This window comes from Thrips palmi, unplaced genomic scaffold (assembly GCF_012932325.1).
Source record: "Thrips palmi isolate BJ-2018 unplaced genomic scaffold, TpBJ-2018v1 HiC_scaffold_16, whole genome shotgun sequence".
Taxonomy (NCBI): domain Eukaryota; kingdom Metazoa; phylum Arthropoda; class Insecta; order Thysanoptera; family Thripidae; genus Thrips; species Thrips palmi.
Window position 1 is genome coordinate 3,909,923 of NW_023144625.1, and position 16,379 is coordinate 3,926,301.

Below are 16,379 nucleotides of genomic sequence, written 5' to 3' on the forward strand. Positions count from 1 at the left end.
AGGGTCAAATGATACTCTAAGCCCGACATTTACGCGGAAAATTTTTTCACCTAGTGCTGCTGCAACATTGGGTAAAGGGTGCCACGGAAGTTACAGGTAATTGCGAGGGGTCGTCAACTCCCCTTGGCCGTGTACGAGGGAGTATACGTATATTTCCAGTAATATAGGTAATATATGTGTAATATAAAGTAATACAAAGTAATATATTGTAATATAGGGGTATTATAGAGGCGAAATTGTGGTAATATGCAAGTAATATATGGTAATATACAGGTAATATAGCCACCGTGTACGTAGTAATATATGAGTTGCCGACCCCTCGGGTAATTGTTGATACACGCCATTTTATAATGCTCTAGCCCGCTTTGAGACCGTGTACAGCGTCTTAGATTTCCGCGACCCATGCAATTATATCCCAGGGACTCCACTTTGGGCTTGTGTCATGGAAAGTTGAAAGTTTGGCTTGGGGAGAAGTCCAGAGCTGCCTTTTCGAAATTTGTGTAGTGAAATTGAATATATGGTGGACATTTTTCGTTGCAGCATAAGTACCTTTGAAAGAAGTCTGGCGTATTGGTCTTCGGTTGAAATTAGCTCGAGACATGCCAAGCTTCGAATCCCTGTCGACAGTTGGAAGCATTTTCGAACCACACCGCCACACTGGGGGCGTAAAGTTCGAGTGTGTTCTCTTTGGACAATCACGGAAGTTACATTTAGGGTATTCCAAACGATACGTAAACCAATCCAACGAACGTGAACTTTTCGAAATGTGTGCGTTTAGTGGGCAATGGCCCTCCCTAACATCAGAAGCAAACCCCATGTCGATATCTGCGCTCGTTTGGGCTCAGGAGTCAGAAGAAACGAAACTACCCCGAAACGTGAGAATCGCTCAGATACGTACTTAGAGTAAAATATTATGAATCAATGTGTACATTTGATCCAGGAAGCGGAAGAAGGGGATAAGTCAAGTTGAATCCGTGCACTTTTAAAAGGCCTAAACCTTGCAGGTGGGAGAACAGGTGGGGAATGTCGTCTAAAAATAGATGCAAGAGGATGGGACTTGTCTCACCACACTTAATTTTGGACCAAATTTTCGCTAACGTTTACTTCATAGGCTGATAAGAGGTCACTGAATCAACTCGAATTAACCCCTTCTTCCGCTTCGTGGATCATTTTATGAATGCATACAGTCAGACGCAGTGTAAAATATTATGCATATGTGTGCATTTTATGCAGGAAGGTCCGTATTTATGCCTAAATTAAAGTCCACAGGAGTTTGGTGTGACAAAGTACGACAAGGGCAATGGGCATTCCCGGCATTACACAGCATACCCATGACGGCCCAAATCGCACTTCCTTACAACTGCCCAGCAATAACAGCCTCAAATTGTTTACAAAAAAGAAATGGAAACTGTGGTTGTTAAGTTTCAGTTAAGACCATGTGAAGGGGAGATTCTGGTGAAAATGCTTTTTAGGCACGAAGTAGCCTTATAGTATGCCCAGGATTCAGCCGGCCCGAGATTCAATTTGTGTGGCCCTTTATGCATTTCGGAAATTTTCTTTACGATTTTAATGAGACTTTGCAGACTTGTAGAACTTTGAACGCTGATTCTCATGCTGAAATCTGGTTAAAAAGTTGGTGGCCAATTTTGAGAAATTTGCTGTCAAAATCGCCGTTTCCATGGCAAAACTCGACTCGTCAAAGGAAAAAAATACGATTTCAAGAAATCATAGGAGTCACGAAGTCAATTTGGGTAGGAGTGTGGGGAAAGCAAAAAAGTTATGTAAAAGGTAGGGGGTGGCTCAAGGGTGGCTACGAATGGCAGTGGTACCAATGTGGTCGATGTGCCACCCGTCAAAATTGGCAATAAAGAGAAATCAAAATGCCGGGAAATTCGAAAAATTCCAATGCTAATGTGTTCCACAGTGATCCGACAAAGGAACATCTTTGAAGTCCATCATTATGAAAATTTTGGTTGCAGAAAGAAGGCACTAAATTAATTTTCGCGGGTTGGCAACAATTTTGTCGGCGTCTGCGCCCTTGCGAAAATCGCGAAGCTGAAAACACGAGTATAGTCGCGCATTAAAATCGCCCCTCCATTGTTGCTGACGTTGAATTGTTTGGCTTGTTTCAAAAGGCTACGGTTCTCTAGTCATGTTTTCTTCAATTCTGTGTAATAGTTCTCACTCACAACGTAGCAACACCACGACGGTTGGCTTGACAAACTTTATAAACTCGAGAGGGATGGTCTCGAAACGCGGGTGAGTCTTGTTCGAAGAAAATGAGCACTGAAAGTCGCGAGGTGGAGCGAAGTGATGGTGCTAACTGAATCAGAAGTACCATCAAACCTGGCTAAAAGGAGCAGCTATATGACAAGCTTATTCAAAAAGAGACTAAAAGTCTTAAAGCGACTCTTAAACTACATTAAGGAAAGATAATTCACAGATGCATGTGCACAGGTACGCAGTTAAATGGCTCAAGTCACTCCGATTTGAAGAGTAACAAAAATTTTCAACAAAACAACAGCAAAAACAACAACGCAGCGCTGCGGGATTGGTGCGGGACACTCTCATAAAAAGTCACTGGCCGGCCGGCCGATCCAAATGGCCACGTTCGAAATGACACCAATTCTATTGTTGCATCTTGTCTACCTGCAGTCAAAAAAATTTTTCATTTCGAACGTGCTATTTCAGCTTTTGGAGTAAGCTGTACAGACCCTAAAAGAAGCTCCGCTATTGGTCCGGCTCGGCTCGGCTCCCCCCACTCCCTTTTTTTTCCTTTGACAAGTCGAGTTTTGCCACGGAAACGGCGATTTTGACAGCAAATTTCTCAAAATTGGCCGTTGACTTTTTAACCAGATTTCGGCATCAGAATCAGCGTTCAAAGTTCTACAAGTCTGCAAAATCTCATTACAATCGTATAGAAAATTTCCGAAATGCATAAAGGGCCACACAAATCGAATCTCGGGCCGGCTGAATCCTGGGTATACTATAAGGCTACTTCGTGCCTAAAAAAGGGAGTGGGGGGAGCCGAGCCAGGGCGGACCAATAGCCGAGCTTCTCTTTGGGTCTGTACAGCTTACTCCAAAAGCAGAAATCAGCACGTTCGAAATGAAAAATTTCTTTGACTGCAGGTAGACAAGATGCAACAATAGAATTGGTGTCGGTTCGAACGCAGTTTTTCGGGTAGAACTATCCAATAATACTTCTTGATTGGAGTGTTTTTGGACATGCGCAGTAGGTTTGCAACCTGTTTAACAGTTTAACCAACTGTAGCATTTGAAATCTGTATTAATTTTGCTCTCTTTCTTGTTTTTTCTTTGTTTCCTGCTTATGAAAATTCATATAGAACAAATTTTCAATTTTTGTGCGATGACTTTCCAAAAAAATATTCACAGAAAATTAGCAATACAAAAGTTCTTTTTTTCTGACATATAGTTTCTCAAATATTCCTTTTTTTTCTGTCAATAAAACAATTTTGTTGTTGTTGTGATTCAGTTAGCACTAGGACCACTTCGCTCCACCTCGCGACTTGCAGTGCTCATGTTCCTCGAACAAGACTCACCCGCGTTTCGAAACCATCCCTCCCGAGTTTATGAAGTTTGTCAAACCAACCGTCGTGGTGTTGATACGTTGTAAGGGAGAACTATTACACAGAATTGAAGAAAACATGACTAGAGAACCACAGCCTTTTGAAACAAGCCAAACAATTCAACGTCAGCAACAATGGATGGGCAGTTTTAATGCGCGACTGCTGGTGCTTTCAGCTTCGCAATTTTCGCAAGGGCGCAGACGCCGAGAAACAAGTTGCCAACCCGTGAAAATAAATTTACTGCCTTCTTTCTGCCAAGAACATTTTTATAATGATGGACTTTAAAGATGTTCCATTGTTAAAACACTGCGGAATACATTAGCATTGGAATTTTTTGAATTTACCAGCATTTTGATTTCTATTGTCAAGTTTAAATTTCGACGGGTGGCACATCGACCACATTGGTACCACTGCCATTGGTAGTCCCCTGAGCCACAACTTCACAACACCACTTCTTTTCTTTCTTCACACTCTTACACAATAATCAAATTGACTTCGTGACTCCAAGGATTTCTTGAAATCGTATTTTTTCTCCTAAATACGTCCCACTGTGAAAATTTGTTAAAAACTTGATGTCTTACCAAGTAATTATTAAAATTTTTCAATGGGGAGGCACATTCTGTGCGCTGAACCCAGTCGCAGGGCCTTTTTCTCCTATTTAGGCTGTAACTTTAAAAATCCTCTTGCGCATACTATTTTGTCGTAAAAGGTTGTCCTTGACATTTTTCACCTCTTTGATTTATTTTGAAAAAATGGCGGCATGCAGAACTCAAAACGTTAATTACATTTTTATTTGCAAGCTTTCTTACCAAGCATTTCACTATAATTGACCAAAAATGTACAAAATAGACAAATTTTAGGGACTTTTCAGCTTAAAAAGCTTACAACTAATAATGTAATGGAAATTTTGAGCTATGCATGCCGGCATCTTTTCCAAATGAATTGAAGAAGTGAAAAATGTCAAGGTCAACCTTTTACGACAAAATGGTATGCACAAGAAGATTTTTTAAGATACAGCCAAAACAGGCTCCAAAAGACTCTTCGACTGTGTTCAGAGCCTGGCATGTGCCTCCAAAAGTCTAATTTTAGTCTCCTCGAAGAAGGATTTTATATTCCGAACAAATTAAGACAGTGGGATCCATTTGGAAAATAGCAAGATTTTCACCAGAACCTCTCCTTTATTGCGAGGGGGTAAACACTCGTGTAATACCCTGTACTCAAAAAACGTGTATTACACGCAATACCCGTAATTGTATTACCATTTTTGGGCCAAATGTGCCAAAGTTTGGCATTTTTGGCTGAGCGATAGCGAAGCCTGTTACTCGGGTGCGGTTGAAAAGTTTTTCCTGTCTGTCTGTCTGTCTGTGTGTGTGTGTGTCTGTCCGCACTACTCCTCCTGAACGGCTCGGCCGATGTCGGTGAGATTTTGCACACTTCTTGGGTATGTCCTTGGCTCGGCACACGCGAAATTTCACCATCCTAGCTCAACTGGTTCAGTTTTTATAGGCGAAAAACACCTAAAAAACGGCGAAAAATAGAGATTTCTGCAGATAGACCACTTCTGTCTTGGAGAAAGGGGGGTCTGGGGGGCGGAGCCCCCCAGCCTCGACAAGTTAAAAAGTGACAAGGGTCAAGATCGTGTTGTCTGTAGATATAACGACTCTATTTAGAATGTAGGGGGGTCTGGGGGCGGAGCCCCCCAGCATTCAACAAGTTAAAAAATAACCGACAACGGACAAGCCATTGCCTGCCGCAGGCAGGCTAGCGCCGCAGGCCAAGGTAGGTACGCCAGGCGTGGATTGGAGGAACGGGCAGCGAGACATCGCGAAGCCTGTTACGACAAGACGCGGTCTGGCGTAAACCTACCTTGTAATGCCGTAATACACGTGTAATATCCCCGTAATACCGAGTACTATGTACAAGATTTCTTGGAGTGTTTACCCCCTCGGTTCATTGTTAGAATTATCAGTTTTGAGAAAGTGCGTCTTGGACCGTTATGGTGCATTGCATTTCTAAACGCATGCTCGATTTGGTGCCGAGCTTAAGATGCATGAAAAAGTACAGAGTGTGTGAGTGCTCTGTGCCGCAGTCCCGCGCTGGCTGGAGCGCGCCAACGAGGGGGAGCGCGAGCTGAGCGAGGCGGACATGGCGGCCAGGATGGACGTGGGCGCGAGGGTGGCGCGCGGCAGGGACTGGGTCAAGGGCTGGACCTTCGACGGCACGCCGCCCGGCCCCGGCACCGTCACCGCCAAGCACCAGGACTCGGACGTGGCCGTCCGCTGGGACAACAGCATCACCTCCGCGGCGTCCTGCTTCAGCATGGGCCGCTACAACAAGTTCCACCTGCGGCTGCTGGCGCCCGCACCGCTGGTGAGCGCCCTTCTGAGATCACTCGTGTTTAACGCCACTGTAAAAAAAAATTCCGCACTTGTGTAGGGAAACGGCGCAGAAAAATATAGTACGGAGGTACGGAGAAAAGTACGGAACGTTCCGTACTTGCTCCATTTGAACCCATGTAAATGCACATTAAATGTCATGGGACTTTTTTTGTCCCACGGTTTATGCAATTTTAAGCACATCCGACGCTGATACAATTTTGTTCCCGTCTGGTGACACATTTTGTCCGGCGCCAGCTGCAACTTGTACTTTCACTAGACAATTTGTCCTGGCTGGCGGACACAAAATTGCATCACCACCGGATGTGCTTAAAATTTCATAAACCGTGGGACAAAAAATGTCCCATGACATTTAGTGTGTGGGTACGGAAAAAAGTACGGAACGTTCTGAAGTTGGCAAGTACGGACGTTCCAGGCAAATTATTGACCAGACATGTTCCGTACTTTTTCCGTCCTTTTTTCTCACAGTGACTGCGAGTTCTTTTGTGCTAAATTTTGTGCTAGATTGAGCAAGAACCGACTTGTGCTTTGTACACAGTTAGGAGTGGCTTGACAAGTACGCACTGCAAATCCAAGTGTGGGACAGGCATGCACTAGATGACGTGGGACAAACTGTCCCACGATAGTAAGTGTGGAACACGGATTTGTCCCACGCTTGCAAACGTGCGACATTTTGTCCCACGTTATCTAGTGCATGCCTTTCCTACACTTGGATTTGCAGTGCGAGTCTTTCATTTGTTTCTTTCCACAGAATGACACGAAACCTCTGCATTTTCACTAGTGTGCCCCCTTAAGCGTTTTCGTTCGTGGGCGAACGCCGCCCCCTTTCCTCAAACGGCGATGCATTCCTTGTGCACCGTGGTACGAAACGGCTAAAAATGCGTCAAAAATATTTGAGCGTTCCAAAGGACTTCTTGGGCCATAAAAAAGTTAAAAAAGTGTCTCAAAGGTGCACCGGAGCTATATTGCCAGTGTAGGGTCGCAAAAACCTCAAAAAACGCCGAAAAATGCCGTTTTTGGGGTCTTTCCCTATGATTAAAATGACTTCTAATTCGAATCCGCACTATCTCTTAGCGCCAAAATAAAGCCTAAAATGTGTACTTTGAAACCCTGACAGCCCTTAGGCGACCAGACACCCGGGATTTTTAATACACGCAAATCAAGGTAAAATAAATTGTCTGAAAACCCGAAAAAACGACTTTTTTAGGGCCAAACCCGTGCAGATTAATATCAATTGCTGTCAAATGGCAAAAATCGCTGACAAAAAGACTCTTTCACTCATCGTGAAGTAAAGAACTATAGTATTTAAAATGGCAGGAACCAGTAGCGCACCAGCGGCTATCACTGTAAACAGTCGAAAGCTGAATCCTGGTTGGTTACAAGCGTAGCTCTGGACGAAGCTCACTGCAGTGGCCGCTAGGTGCCGCGCAGCTTCACTGAGATTCCGAACGCTATGAGTAAAGCACGTATGGCGCAATGCAGATGAGATATCGCACCATACGTGCAATGCCATTAAACGTCAATTAAATGGAAACGAACACTGAAAATCCAAACGCTATGAGTCTTGCTATGAGTATAGGGGAAGTTGCCAAAATTGTGGGTCCTTTTGTGTCTTTGGGCCACAGTTTCCTTATTTTTCAACGCATCGACCTGCGGTTTGATTCCCATGACTGGGCTTCATCTCCCCTGCTATCCCACACACTAACCGAGCATGCAGTTCAAGCATTTCCCTGTCAAAACAGGCTAAAACTGGCCCAAATGTAACTTCCGTGCTGTCCATTGTCCAAAAAGTCCGTGTTCCAAGGCGAAAATCTCTTGAACTATTTGTCGGAGAGCAAATCCGCGAACAGCCTTTTGTTCCGTTGGCAACCCTTTATGACACCCTTGGATAGCAATTTATTCCAGTGACTCTTACCTCCTGCTTTATTGGATGAAAAAATGTCCACCGTGTATTAGTTTTCAAACATCGTAGGCTTTAGTTTCGCGCCTCAGCGCCGAACCTGTAGCGGGAAAAGTTCGGCTCAACGCCCAGAATCAGCAGCATGGTTTCCTCTTTCCAGCGCGCTAGGCGGATTTTCGCTGGAGGGCACCATTCTGGCTAGCTGGACCATCGAAGGTAAAAATCCGGCATGTGTCAGGTTTGTGTGTAACATTCCGTGTCATCAATAGCAAGCTTGCTACTCGGCCTATCGATTTCGGTCCACCAGGCCATTTTGCGCTTTCACGTCTTTTAAACTTTAGGCGAGACACCTGTTCGATTTGGTGAACGGGTTGGTCCGTTTTCACGGTTTGTTTGATGATGTAACTTCCGTGCCATGCACATTTTCGGTAACTTCCGTGCCATTCCCCCATAAAGTATAGGGGAAAAATCGAAGAGCGAGAAAATACTGGCCTCCTTCGGAAATGCGTTTAGAATGACCCCTAGAATACAGGAAAAATACTAAAAAAAAATTAGAACGAGATATTTTTTTCATTTTTTTCGGAGCCAAAAGGACCCACAATTTTGGCAACTGCCCATAGTGTCAATTGTTGCAATGCAAAGGCATTGCACAAGCATTGCACTTGAAGGGCAATGACCTCCCCCCCCCCGCATTCTCTTGCATTAGCAAAGGGCATTTTCGGGACGCATTGCACGTAAGATGCAATATGGCTATCGCATTGCACGTATGGTGCGATATCTCAGCTGCATTGCGCCATACGTGCTTTACTCATAGCGTTCGGAATCTCAGTGAAGCTGCGCGGCACCTAGCGGCCACTGCAGTGAGCTTCGTCCAGAGCTACGCTTGTAACCAATCAGGATTCAGCTTTCGACTGTTTACAGTGATAGCCGCTGGTGCGCTACTGGTTCCTGCCATTTTAAATACTATAGTTCTTTACTTCACGATGAGTGAAAGAGTCTTTTTGTCAGCGATTTTTGCCATTTGACAGCAATTGATATTAATCTGCACGGGTTTGGCCCTAAAAAAGTCGTTTTTTCGGGTTTTCAGACAATTTATTTTACCTTGATTTGCGTGTATTAAAAATCCCGGGTGTCTGGTCGCCTAGGGGCTGTCAGGGTTTCAAAGTACACATTTTAGGCTTTATTTTGGCGCTAAGAGATAGTGCGGATTCGAATTAGAAGTCATTTTAATCATAGGGAAAGACCCCAAAAACGGCATTTTTCGGCGTTTTTTGAGGTTTTTGCGACCCTACACTGGCAATATAGCTCCGGTGCACCTTTGTGACACTTTTTTAACTTTTTTATGGCCCAAGAAGTCCTTTGGAACGCTCAAATATTTTTGACGCATTTTTAGCCGTTTCGTACCACTGTGTTGTGTTGCAGAAACCTCACGTTGGAGCGGAGGAGGGAAAGGACTTCTTCGACGTGAAGAGCATCAGCCCCAAGTCTGATGAAAAGATGTCCAAGGTGTTGTCCGGCAAAAGCCTCCAGAAGGTAAGGTCGTTTTCAATCATTTTCTAGCACCAAGTCAAGTACATTCCTATGTACACACTGCAAATTGGATGGAAAGTCTTCGCGTCAAAACATGTTGATACATTAGGTCTCGCTAAGTTTTGGTTTGACTAGAGTCAAAATTTGGTCCGACAAGAAAAGTCTCGCCGGTCAGACGCAAAAGTCTCGCCATAAAATGGTCAGACGCAAAAGTCTCGCCATAAAATGGTCAGACGCAAAAGTCTCGCCACTAAATAGCGACACTTCTGTGTCCGACCACTGTCTTTCGGCCGCAACCGTCTGGCGCATTTCGGCTTTTAGGTGGCAATCGGACACTAAAGTCTCGCCATGTTATGCCTGACTTTTGTGTCTGACCATTTTGTGGCGAGACCTTTTGGTTTGACCAAATTTGGCGAGACTTTCAGGTCTGACAAAATCTTGGCAAGACTTCATATCTCCCCTCTGGAGTAGCGAGAAGTCTCACCTTTGGATTTGTAGTGCATGTATCAAAAACACACCATGGCTCTTGTCGTGCAACTACATTCTCCGTTTTGACAGATTCGTTTCCTGGTCGGCCTCCCCTGCCTCACGTTCATCACCTGGAGCCTGAAAATGCTGGAGCAGCTCTCGCCGCACCTGGAAGGCCTGCAGATGGTGTCGCCCATGCAGCGCCACCTGGACGTGGTGCTGGCCATGCCGCGTCTCCAGGCGCTCACCGTCACGGACGTGACCGCGGAGGTGCTGCGGCAGGTGAGACTTGCCAGTCATATCCCATGGGAATTCGAATCAAAATCCCCATGGAATTTGACCACCGTCTACACTTTCATTCCAGGAACGTGACGTCACACACGTTTGGTTGAGCATTGTGTCACATTCGTTTGAATGTGAACAAGCTACTTTACTGCTGATTCACATCGAAAGGAACGTGACACAATGCTCAAACGAACGTGACACTTTGTCACATTCGTCTGAACGTGACGTCACGTTCCTGGAATGAGAGTGTACGAAGAAGGTAATTATACCGTCGAATTTGGTTAATTACCGGAAATTAATCGCATTTTGCCCTTGATAAAATGTTAAACTATACGGTGACCGTGTATCGACCGGTTAAAGCTTGCCTCTCTAATGTACGATGAAGTGAAACTGTCTCGTGGGCATTGTATGAGCTGATTTGTTAATGGACGTTACGTTCTAGATGCTACACGACAAAAGCGGTTCCTTTTTTTCGGTCAGGAACTCCTTGGCCCATAAGGTACCTTGGAGAACCCGGAACCGTGTTTACCTTGAGAAGTAACCCGTTGATCTATAACTGTTAACATGTAAAGTGTTTCAATTCTCAGACAAATCACCGTAAAATATCGCATTTTTTCCACGGTTACTGCACTGCATGAAATAACCACAATAAAAGTACTCAAATTTCCGACAATTTTTTTTACGAATTTATTGTACTTTTTCAAGTACAACAATCATTGTTGTACAAAGTACAATGGCCGATTTCACCAGAGGTGGCAGCAGTGAAACAAAAGACAGTCGGTCCACAACAAACAGACGACAAACGCGCACAAATGACCGTTAAAGAGGCCATTTTGTGCGCGTTTGTCGTCTGTTTGTTGTGGACCGACTGTCTTTTGTTTCACTGCTGCCACCTCTGGTGAAATCGGCCATGGATCCGGCATGACGAGTGGCTGTGGAGTCCAGGCTTCGTTGTGGTTTGTACAATTCTCGTTGTACTTTCCACAATCCCTGTTGTACTTTTATTGTACATTTTTTATTGTATTTTTATTGCACACTGGTAAAACTAAAGCGTAACTCTATGCTTACAAGCATCAAGTGTCAAGCCTAAAGTTACGCTTGAAATCAAGCCTAGACTAGAAACTCCCCTGCATTAGATCGGGGGAATTGGCAGATGAGCCTGTTTCGCTTGATGTCAAGCGTAACCAGATTACGCTTGAAAACAGAGGGTAATACGACGCTTTGGTTTTACCAGTGTACTATCCACACCTTTTCTTGCAGTGTGGAACGTTGAATCTGACCGATAATTTGCAAATCTCCAGGTGAGCCAGATGGCGTCGCTGCGCCGCTTGGAGGTGCACTGCCCGCTGTACGCCCAGCTGCCGGTGCTGGCCTTCCCCGCCACGCCCGCCAAGCTGCAGTGGCTGCGCTGCGGCGTCTACCCGCTGGTGACGGCGCTCGCGCTGGTGCGAGTGCACGCCGACTCACTGGAGGAGTTGGAGCTCGTCGCCGCGTCCACTGCGCCCTACGGCTGCCCCGACCTGGCGGCCGAGCTGCGCGGCTGTGGCCTCAAACGCCTCAGGAGTCTGGTGCTGTTGCGGGAGACGGCCTACGGGGCGTTCTGCCGGCACGACAAGAAGACCTGCTCGCTGCAAAGGCAACAACTGTCCCGGATGTTCGCCGACAGTGGCGTGAATGTAACCGTCACGTGCAGCTTTGACTGAGCGGAATTCTGCTCGAGAATTGTCATCATGCTGCTCCCGTCGTCGTACCACATTTTCAGAGTGTGTTTCCTCCGATGGTCTCTATTTTAGTTTTTGCTGTGCATACCTGATTTATGACGCCCCCTTTTGTCACACCATTTCGTCAAGGACTGATCAAGGTCTGAGTATAGAACCGTCTAGGAATAATGATTAGCCTAGGTCGAACGACATTTTCAGATTTCGTTTCTTTTGAAGGTCTCGATTTCAGTTGGCACTGCATGTGAAGTATGTGCCACCTGCTGTTTGACGAACCATTTTATCGAGTTGCATGCAGTTGTATTATGCAACTGTGTTTTGTATTTATGCTTACTAATGATAACTTTATAACTTACTGATGTTATCGTAAAACCTTCCTATCGGGCGATTTTTTCCCTGTGAAGTAAAGATAATACGGCATGCTGAATTTATCTTTGACGAAAACTTACTGATGAACCAGTATTATTTTCTATTATATGTAATTAATTAAATAAGAGCACGCTGAATTTTATTTCTATGGACACTAACAGGATGTATTTTGTTTTATTCTTTGCAGTGCACGTTGTAGTCAGCAAGGTAGTCAGCTTGCCACGTGACATCCTGTAATGACTTTTTTTTTTTACATTGTTGATTCAATAAATTAAATTGCGGACACCATTCAAAGGGGCTAGGAGTGTTTATTCTGCGGTTATCATCCACTTCTGCATAACAGGGCAACACAAAAGCTGGAATGAAAATAAATTGTGCATCGCTTCAAGCACACCAGGGTTCCAAGACGAAAGTTGTGCTCTTCTCTCCAGTCTCAGAGATTTAAGGTTGTAACCAGATAAAAGCGTTTGTATTTGTTTTTATTGCTTGGAAACGTAATGCTCGGCATCGACGTCGGTGGGGATTGTGCGTTAGAGTGCGGAGACGATGGAAAGGGCGAACGTTGGTTGGCCTTGACAAGACACTTCACTTTCAACTGACAGTGTAAGGTGTCTCAACTTCATTCCCACTTTGTTTTCGTCGCAGCGAAATGTCTAGCCGACACACACTCCAATGCACTCTCAGAAATGGTCCTTGCCAGGCATCGCCGATCTTTTGGCGTTTTACCAGTTTGGTTTTTGCCTTCGAAGTGTCTGCAAAAGATAAGGGGACGTCCATTAATTTTATCATGCCAGCCTCATCCCATAAGAACTCTCTAGACGCAAGAGGGTCATTCTATCAAACGCTACCATTTGGCCTTTTGAACTCTGAGACATTGAAAGTTGTCCCACTTGGTTCATGTTGGGTTTGTATTGATCGTCTTGGCATGCACAATGTGAAACAGCATAAAGCGTTACGAAATTCAAAACAAAAATCAAACACTAATTTTTTATGGACTTTTTAAATGAATAACTACCATTTAGTTATGCATGCACAGATACGTTCATAAGGCACGTATAACATTATGCGTCTTTGTACATTTGTACTTTGCACATTACAGTGATGCATAATATTATACATACCTTATGGACGTATCTGTGCATGCATAAAAAAGTCCTCAAGCATTTAGAGCACTAAATTCTTCACATTAGAGTGCGCCCTAAACCCTCTTTACTTTGAAATGCAAAGGGAATAGTTTGTGAAAGTTCGTATTGGAGCTCAGAAATCTGATTTCAATTGGGTCAGGAATTAACTTGGGCACTAATTATTTTCTCAAGTCCAGAGCTACTTCGAGGTTGTCCAGTTAAGCACGGATCTTGCGGACTTCCGTGCGGATTTTGCGGAAGTTACACCCGCATGCGGATTTTGCGGTTTCTCCTTAATTTTGGGTGTGGGAACTAGAAAATTATGTCAGGAATGAACGATTCATCATTTTAAACACGAATTCGCAGCTCACGCGAAGCGGAGGACACTATTAAGTCGGTTTAGGCATTCATCTCTGGTTTGAAGCAGACGATCCACCAGCTCCAAGATGGCCGCCGTGAATTCGCCCGTCACTTGTTTCGTTACGGCGCGAATGCGGGCGAGCGTCAAATGTGCGTGAAAATGGCGGATCTATCAGACGAAGAGTTTTGGACTATATTTTACAATGTCATTCACACCATTGAAATGGAGTTTACGTTGTTGGAACAAATGCTTTTGGGTAAGAATTTTTCTCTCACTCTCAGGTGACTAAGAATTGAAACGTGTCTTTTATATTATTGTATGTTTTAGATGATGATGATGATGATGATTGGGAGGTTAACGCGGCCTATGTGGAGATGGCTCCCTTCCGTGAGCTAGAAGAAATTATGGTGCCATTAATGCAGATGAACATTTTGGAAATGGACTTAGAGGAGGACATCCTTATTGGACTGATCTGTAAGTAGATTCTACTGTTATCTCACAGTTCCTTTCTCATATCTGTATGAGTCATAATATATCGGTTGTTTTTAGATGGTCGAAATGATCGGACAATAGACTGGCGTGCCAATTTGCCAAAGATGCAATACCTCAGGGGAATGGAGGATCCTTACTTTAGTCAGCACTTCCGCATGAATAGAGCAGTATTCGAGGTAATACTTATTGGAATCACATATTCATAATTTTAGTCGGTTTTGAACTAAATGTTTCTTGCTTTCTTTCAGAATCTTATTGTCGTTATGGGCAATCATCTCACAGAGCAGGGGAGGCTCATTAGACTGCGAACAGAAATTGACAAGTCCCTGCTGATGGCCCTTTGGATTTTGTCCACAGCGGATACTTTCAGGTCCACTGGCGTGCAGTTTGGAGTTTCTAGGGGTACAGTTCACTTTCATTACCTCGTAGTAATTGAAGCCCTTTGAGAACTAGCTCCAAGATACATCAAGTGGCCATCATTGCTAGAAAGGCAGAGGATCAAGCGAAGTATTGAAGCTCGCACTGGCTATGAAGCAGTTGTAGGATTAGTGGATGGCACGTTAGTGAAGATAACAGCTCCTTTAATCCAAAGAGAGCGATACTTTGACAGGCACCAGTCATACTCCATGAATGTTCAAGCTGTATGTGATGATAATTTATTATTCCGCGATGTGTACCTTGGAGAGGCTGGTAGTGTCCATGATATCAGAGTATTTGAAAGAAGCCCACTGAATGATATGTTTCTAGAAAGAAATGATCTCATAGCCGAAGATGAGCACATACTTGGTGATGGTGGTTATGAACTAAGAAGAAAGGCAAGTATTATTTTCTTCAAATTTTTAAATGAGATTTGAAGGTTTCTCTCTAACTTCCGCTGTGAAATTTCAGCTCATCATACCATTCAGAGACAATGGTGTTTTGACTCGGCGACAAAGGCGCTTTAACTACGTTCATTCATCAATTCGGATGTTCATAGAAAGGGCGTTTGGAAGGCTGAAGGGCAAATACCGAAGACTGTTTTACCTTTATGTTAAGACATTTGCATATGGCATGGACCACATATTATCAAGCTTTGTTCTGCACAATTTTATTTTGTTGGAAGGAAGGGAATCGGTAATTATCAATGAATAATACTGTAGCTTTGCATAGACCTTGTACATATTACACTATTATGATCATTGCAGGATGGTGTTTGCTTCATGCAGCCCCAACAACCCAACCACAACCACCAATTCAATAAAGATGATAACTTAGAGGAGGAGAACGATGAAGACATAATGAATGGGAATGATGCTGACGGTGAAGATGTTGCTGGAGGCAGAGCTGGTTATCAACATCCACTTCTAGCCCAGTCTAAGATCGCTGGTCACGAGAAGAGAGAAAACATTTCCCATCGTTTAATGGAATTGCTTAATGACAGGGTCTAATTTTAGGGAGTATTCTACTTCAAAAATCTGTGATATATACCATCTGTGTTCAGGCAAGTGACTGTAAAGAATAAGTTCTGGCATGATATTTTTTGATTAACAGTGAACATGTTTATTTCCAACTTTTCTGTTGGTGAACAGCTGTGTAATAATTAAAGTACAGAAAGCATAATTAAAAATTATAGAGAACAATCTTGAAATGATCAAAAATAAAAAGCATGTACATTGAATACATATAAATTACTGGTCATTACCTACCATACAAACCGTGGGAATCACCACTTAAAACAATAAATAAAAATCAAACATTAAGTCACATTGATGCACAGGTACATTCGGTAAGGAATCACAAACTGACTTCTGACATCACATAACTACTCTAATCAGTCTTTGAGGGTAGCAGAACTACTTACTAAGAATCATTATTTCCATTAGTTCTTTTCTCAGCAATTGCTCTAAGAGCATTCATCATTTCTTTTCTACTCTCCACCAGCATCGCAAGCATCTCCTTCGTTTCTTTGTTCTTTTCAGATTGAGCTGGCCTTTCCCGACCAACTCTCTGATTGTTGACAGGTTGAACTACCAAACTGTTGCTGGTGGAAGCCACTGCTGCACCCACAGCGTAAGTCTGCTGTGCCTCCACTGAAACCATGCTTTGCAATATGGGTCGCAGATCCTCATAAAACTCAAAGGGTCTAGGCCTGCCTCTACCTGTACAGT

At 43.9% G+C, this 16,379-nt stretch overlaps 2 protein-coding genes across 21 annotated transcripts in view; both read left to right on the plus strand.

Moving 5' to 3' along the window:
* Nucleotides 1-12,543, plus strand: part of LOC117642390 — a 22,423-nt gene extending 9,880 nt beyond the window's left edge. For all 20 annotated transcript variants that reach the window (XM_034380514.1, XM_034380499.1, XM_034380513.1 and 17 more), the window contains exons 6-9: nucleotides 5,679-5,959; nucleotides 9,308-9,418; nucleotides 9,974-10,165; nucleotides 11,470-12,543. In XM_034380514.1, the coding sequence (XP_034236405.1) occupies nucleotides 5,679-5,959; nucleotides 9,308-9,418; nucleotides 9,974-10,165; nucleotides 11,470-11,871 (986 nt within the window). In that variant the 3' untranslated portion in view covers nucleotides 11,872-12,543. The remainder of the gene's footprint in view (nucleotides 1-5,678; nucleotides 5,960-9,307; nucleotides 9,419-9,973; nucleotides 10,166-11,469) is intronic.
* A 2,583-nt stretch (nucleotides 12,544-15,126) lies between these two features.
* On the plus strand, nucleotides 15,127-15,735 carry LOC117642346. Its single transcript, XM_034380429.1, has 2 exons — nucleotides 15,127-15,345; nucleotides 15,417-15,735. The coding sequence occupies exons 1-2, from the start codon at nucleotides 15,199-15,201 to the stop codon at nucleotides 15,657-15,659; spliced, it is 390 nt and encodes a 129-aa protein (XP_034236320.1). The 5' UTR covers nucleotides 15,127-15,198; the 3' UTR covers nucleotides 15,660-15,735.
* The last annotated feature ends 644 nt before the right edge of the window (nucleotides 15,736-16,379 follow it).

Excerpts from the sequence above, each read along its gene's own strand:
- LOC117642346 (XM_034380429.1), top strand. The coding sequence starts at position 15,199 with ATGTTCATAGAAAGGGCGTTTGGAAGGCTGAAGGGCAAATACCGAAGA. Across the intron at positions 15,346-15,416 it reads TGTTGGAAGGAAGGGAATCG|GATGGTGTTTGCTTCATGCA; the intron begins GTAATTATCAAT and ends TGATCATTGCAG.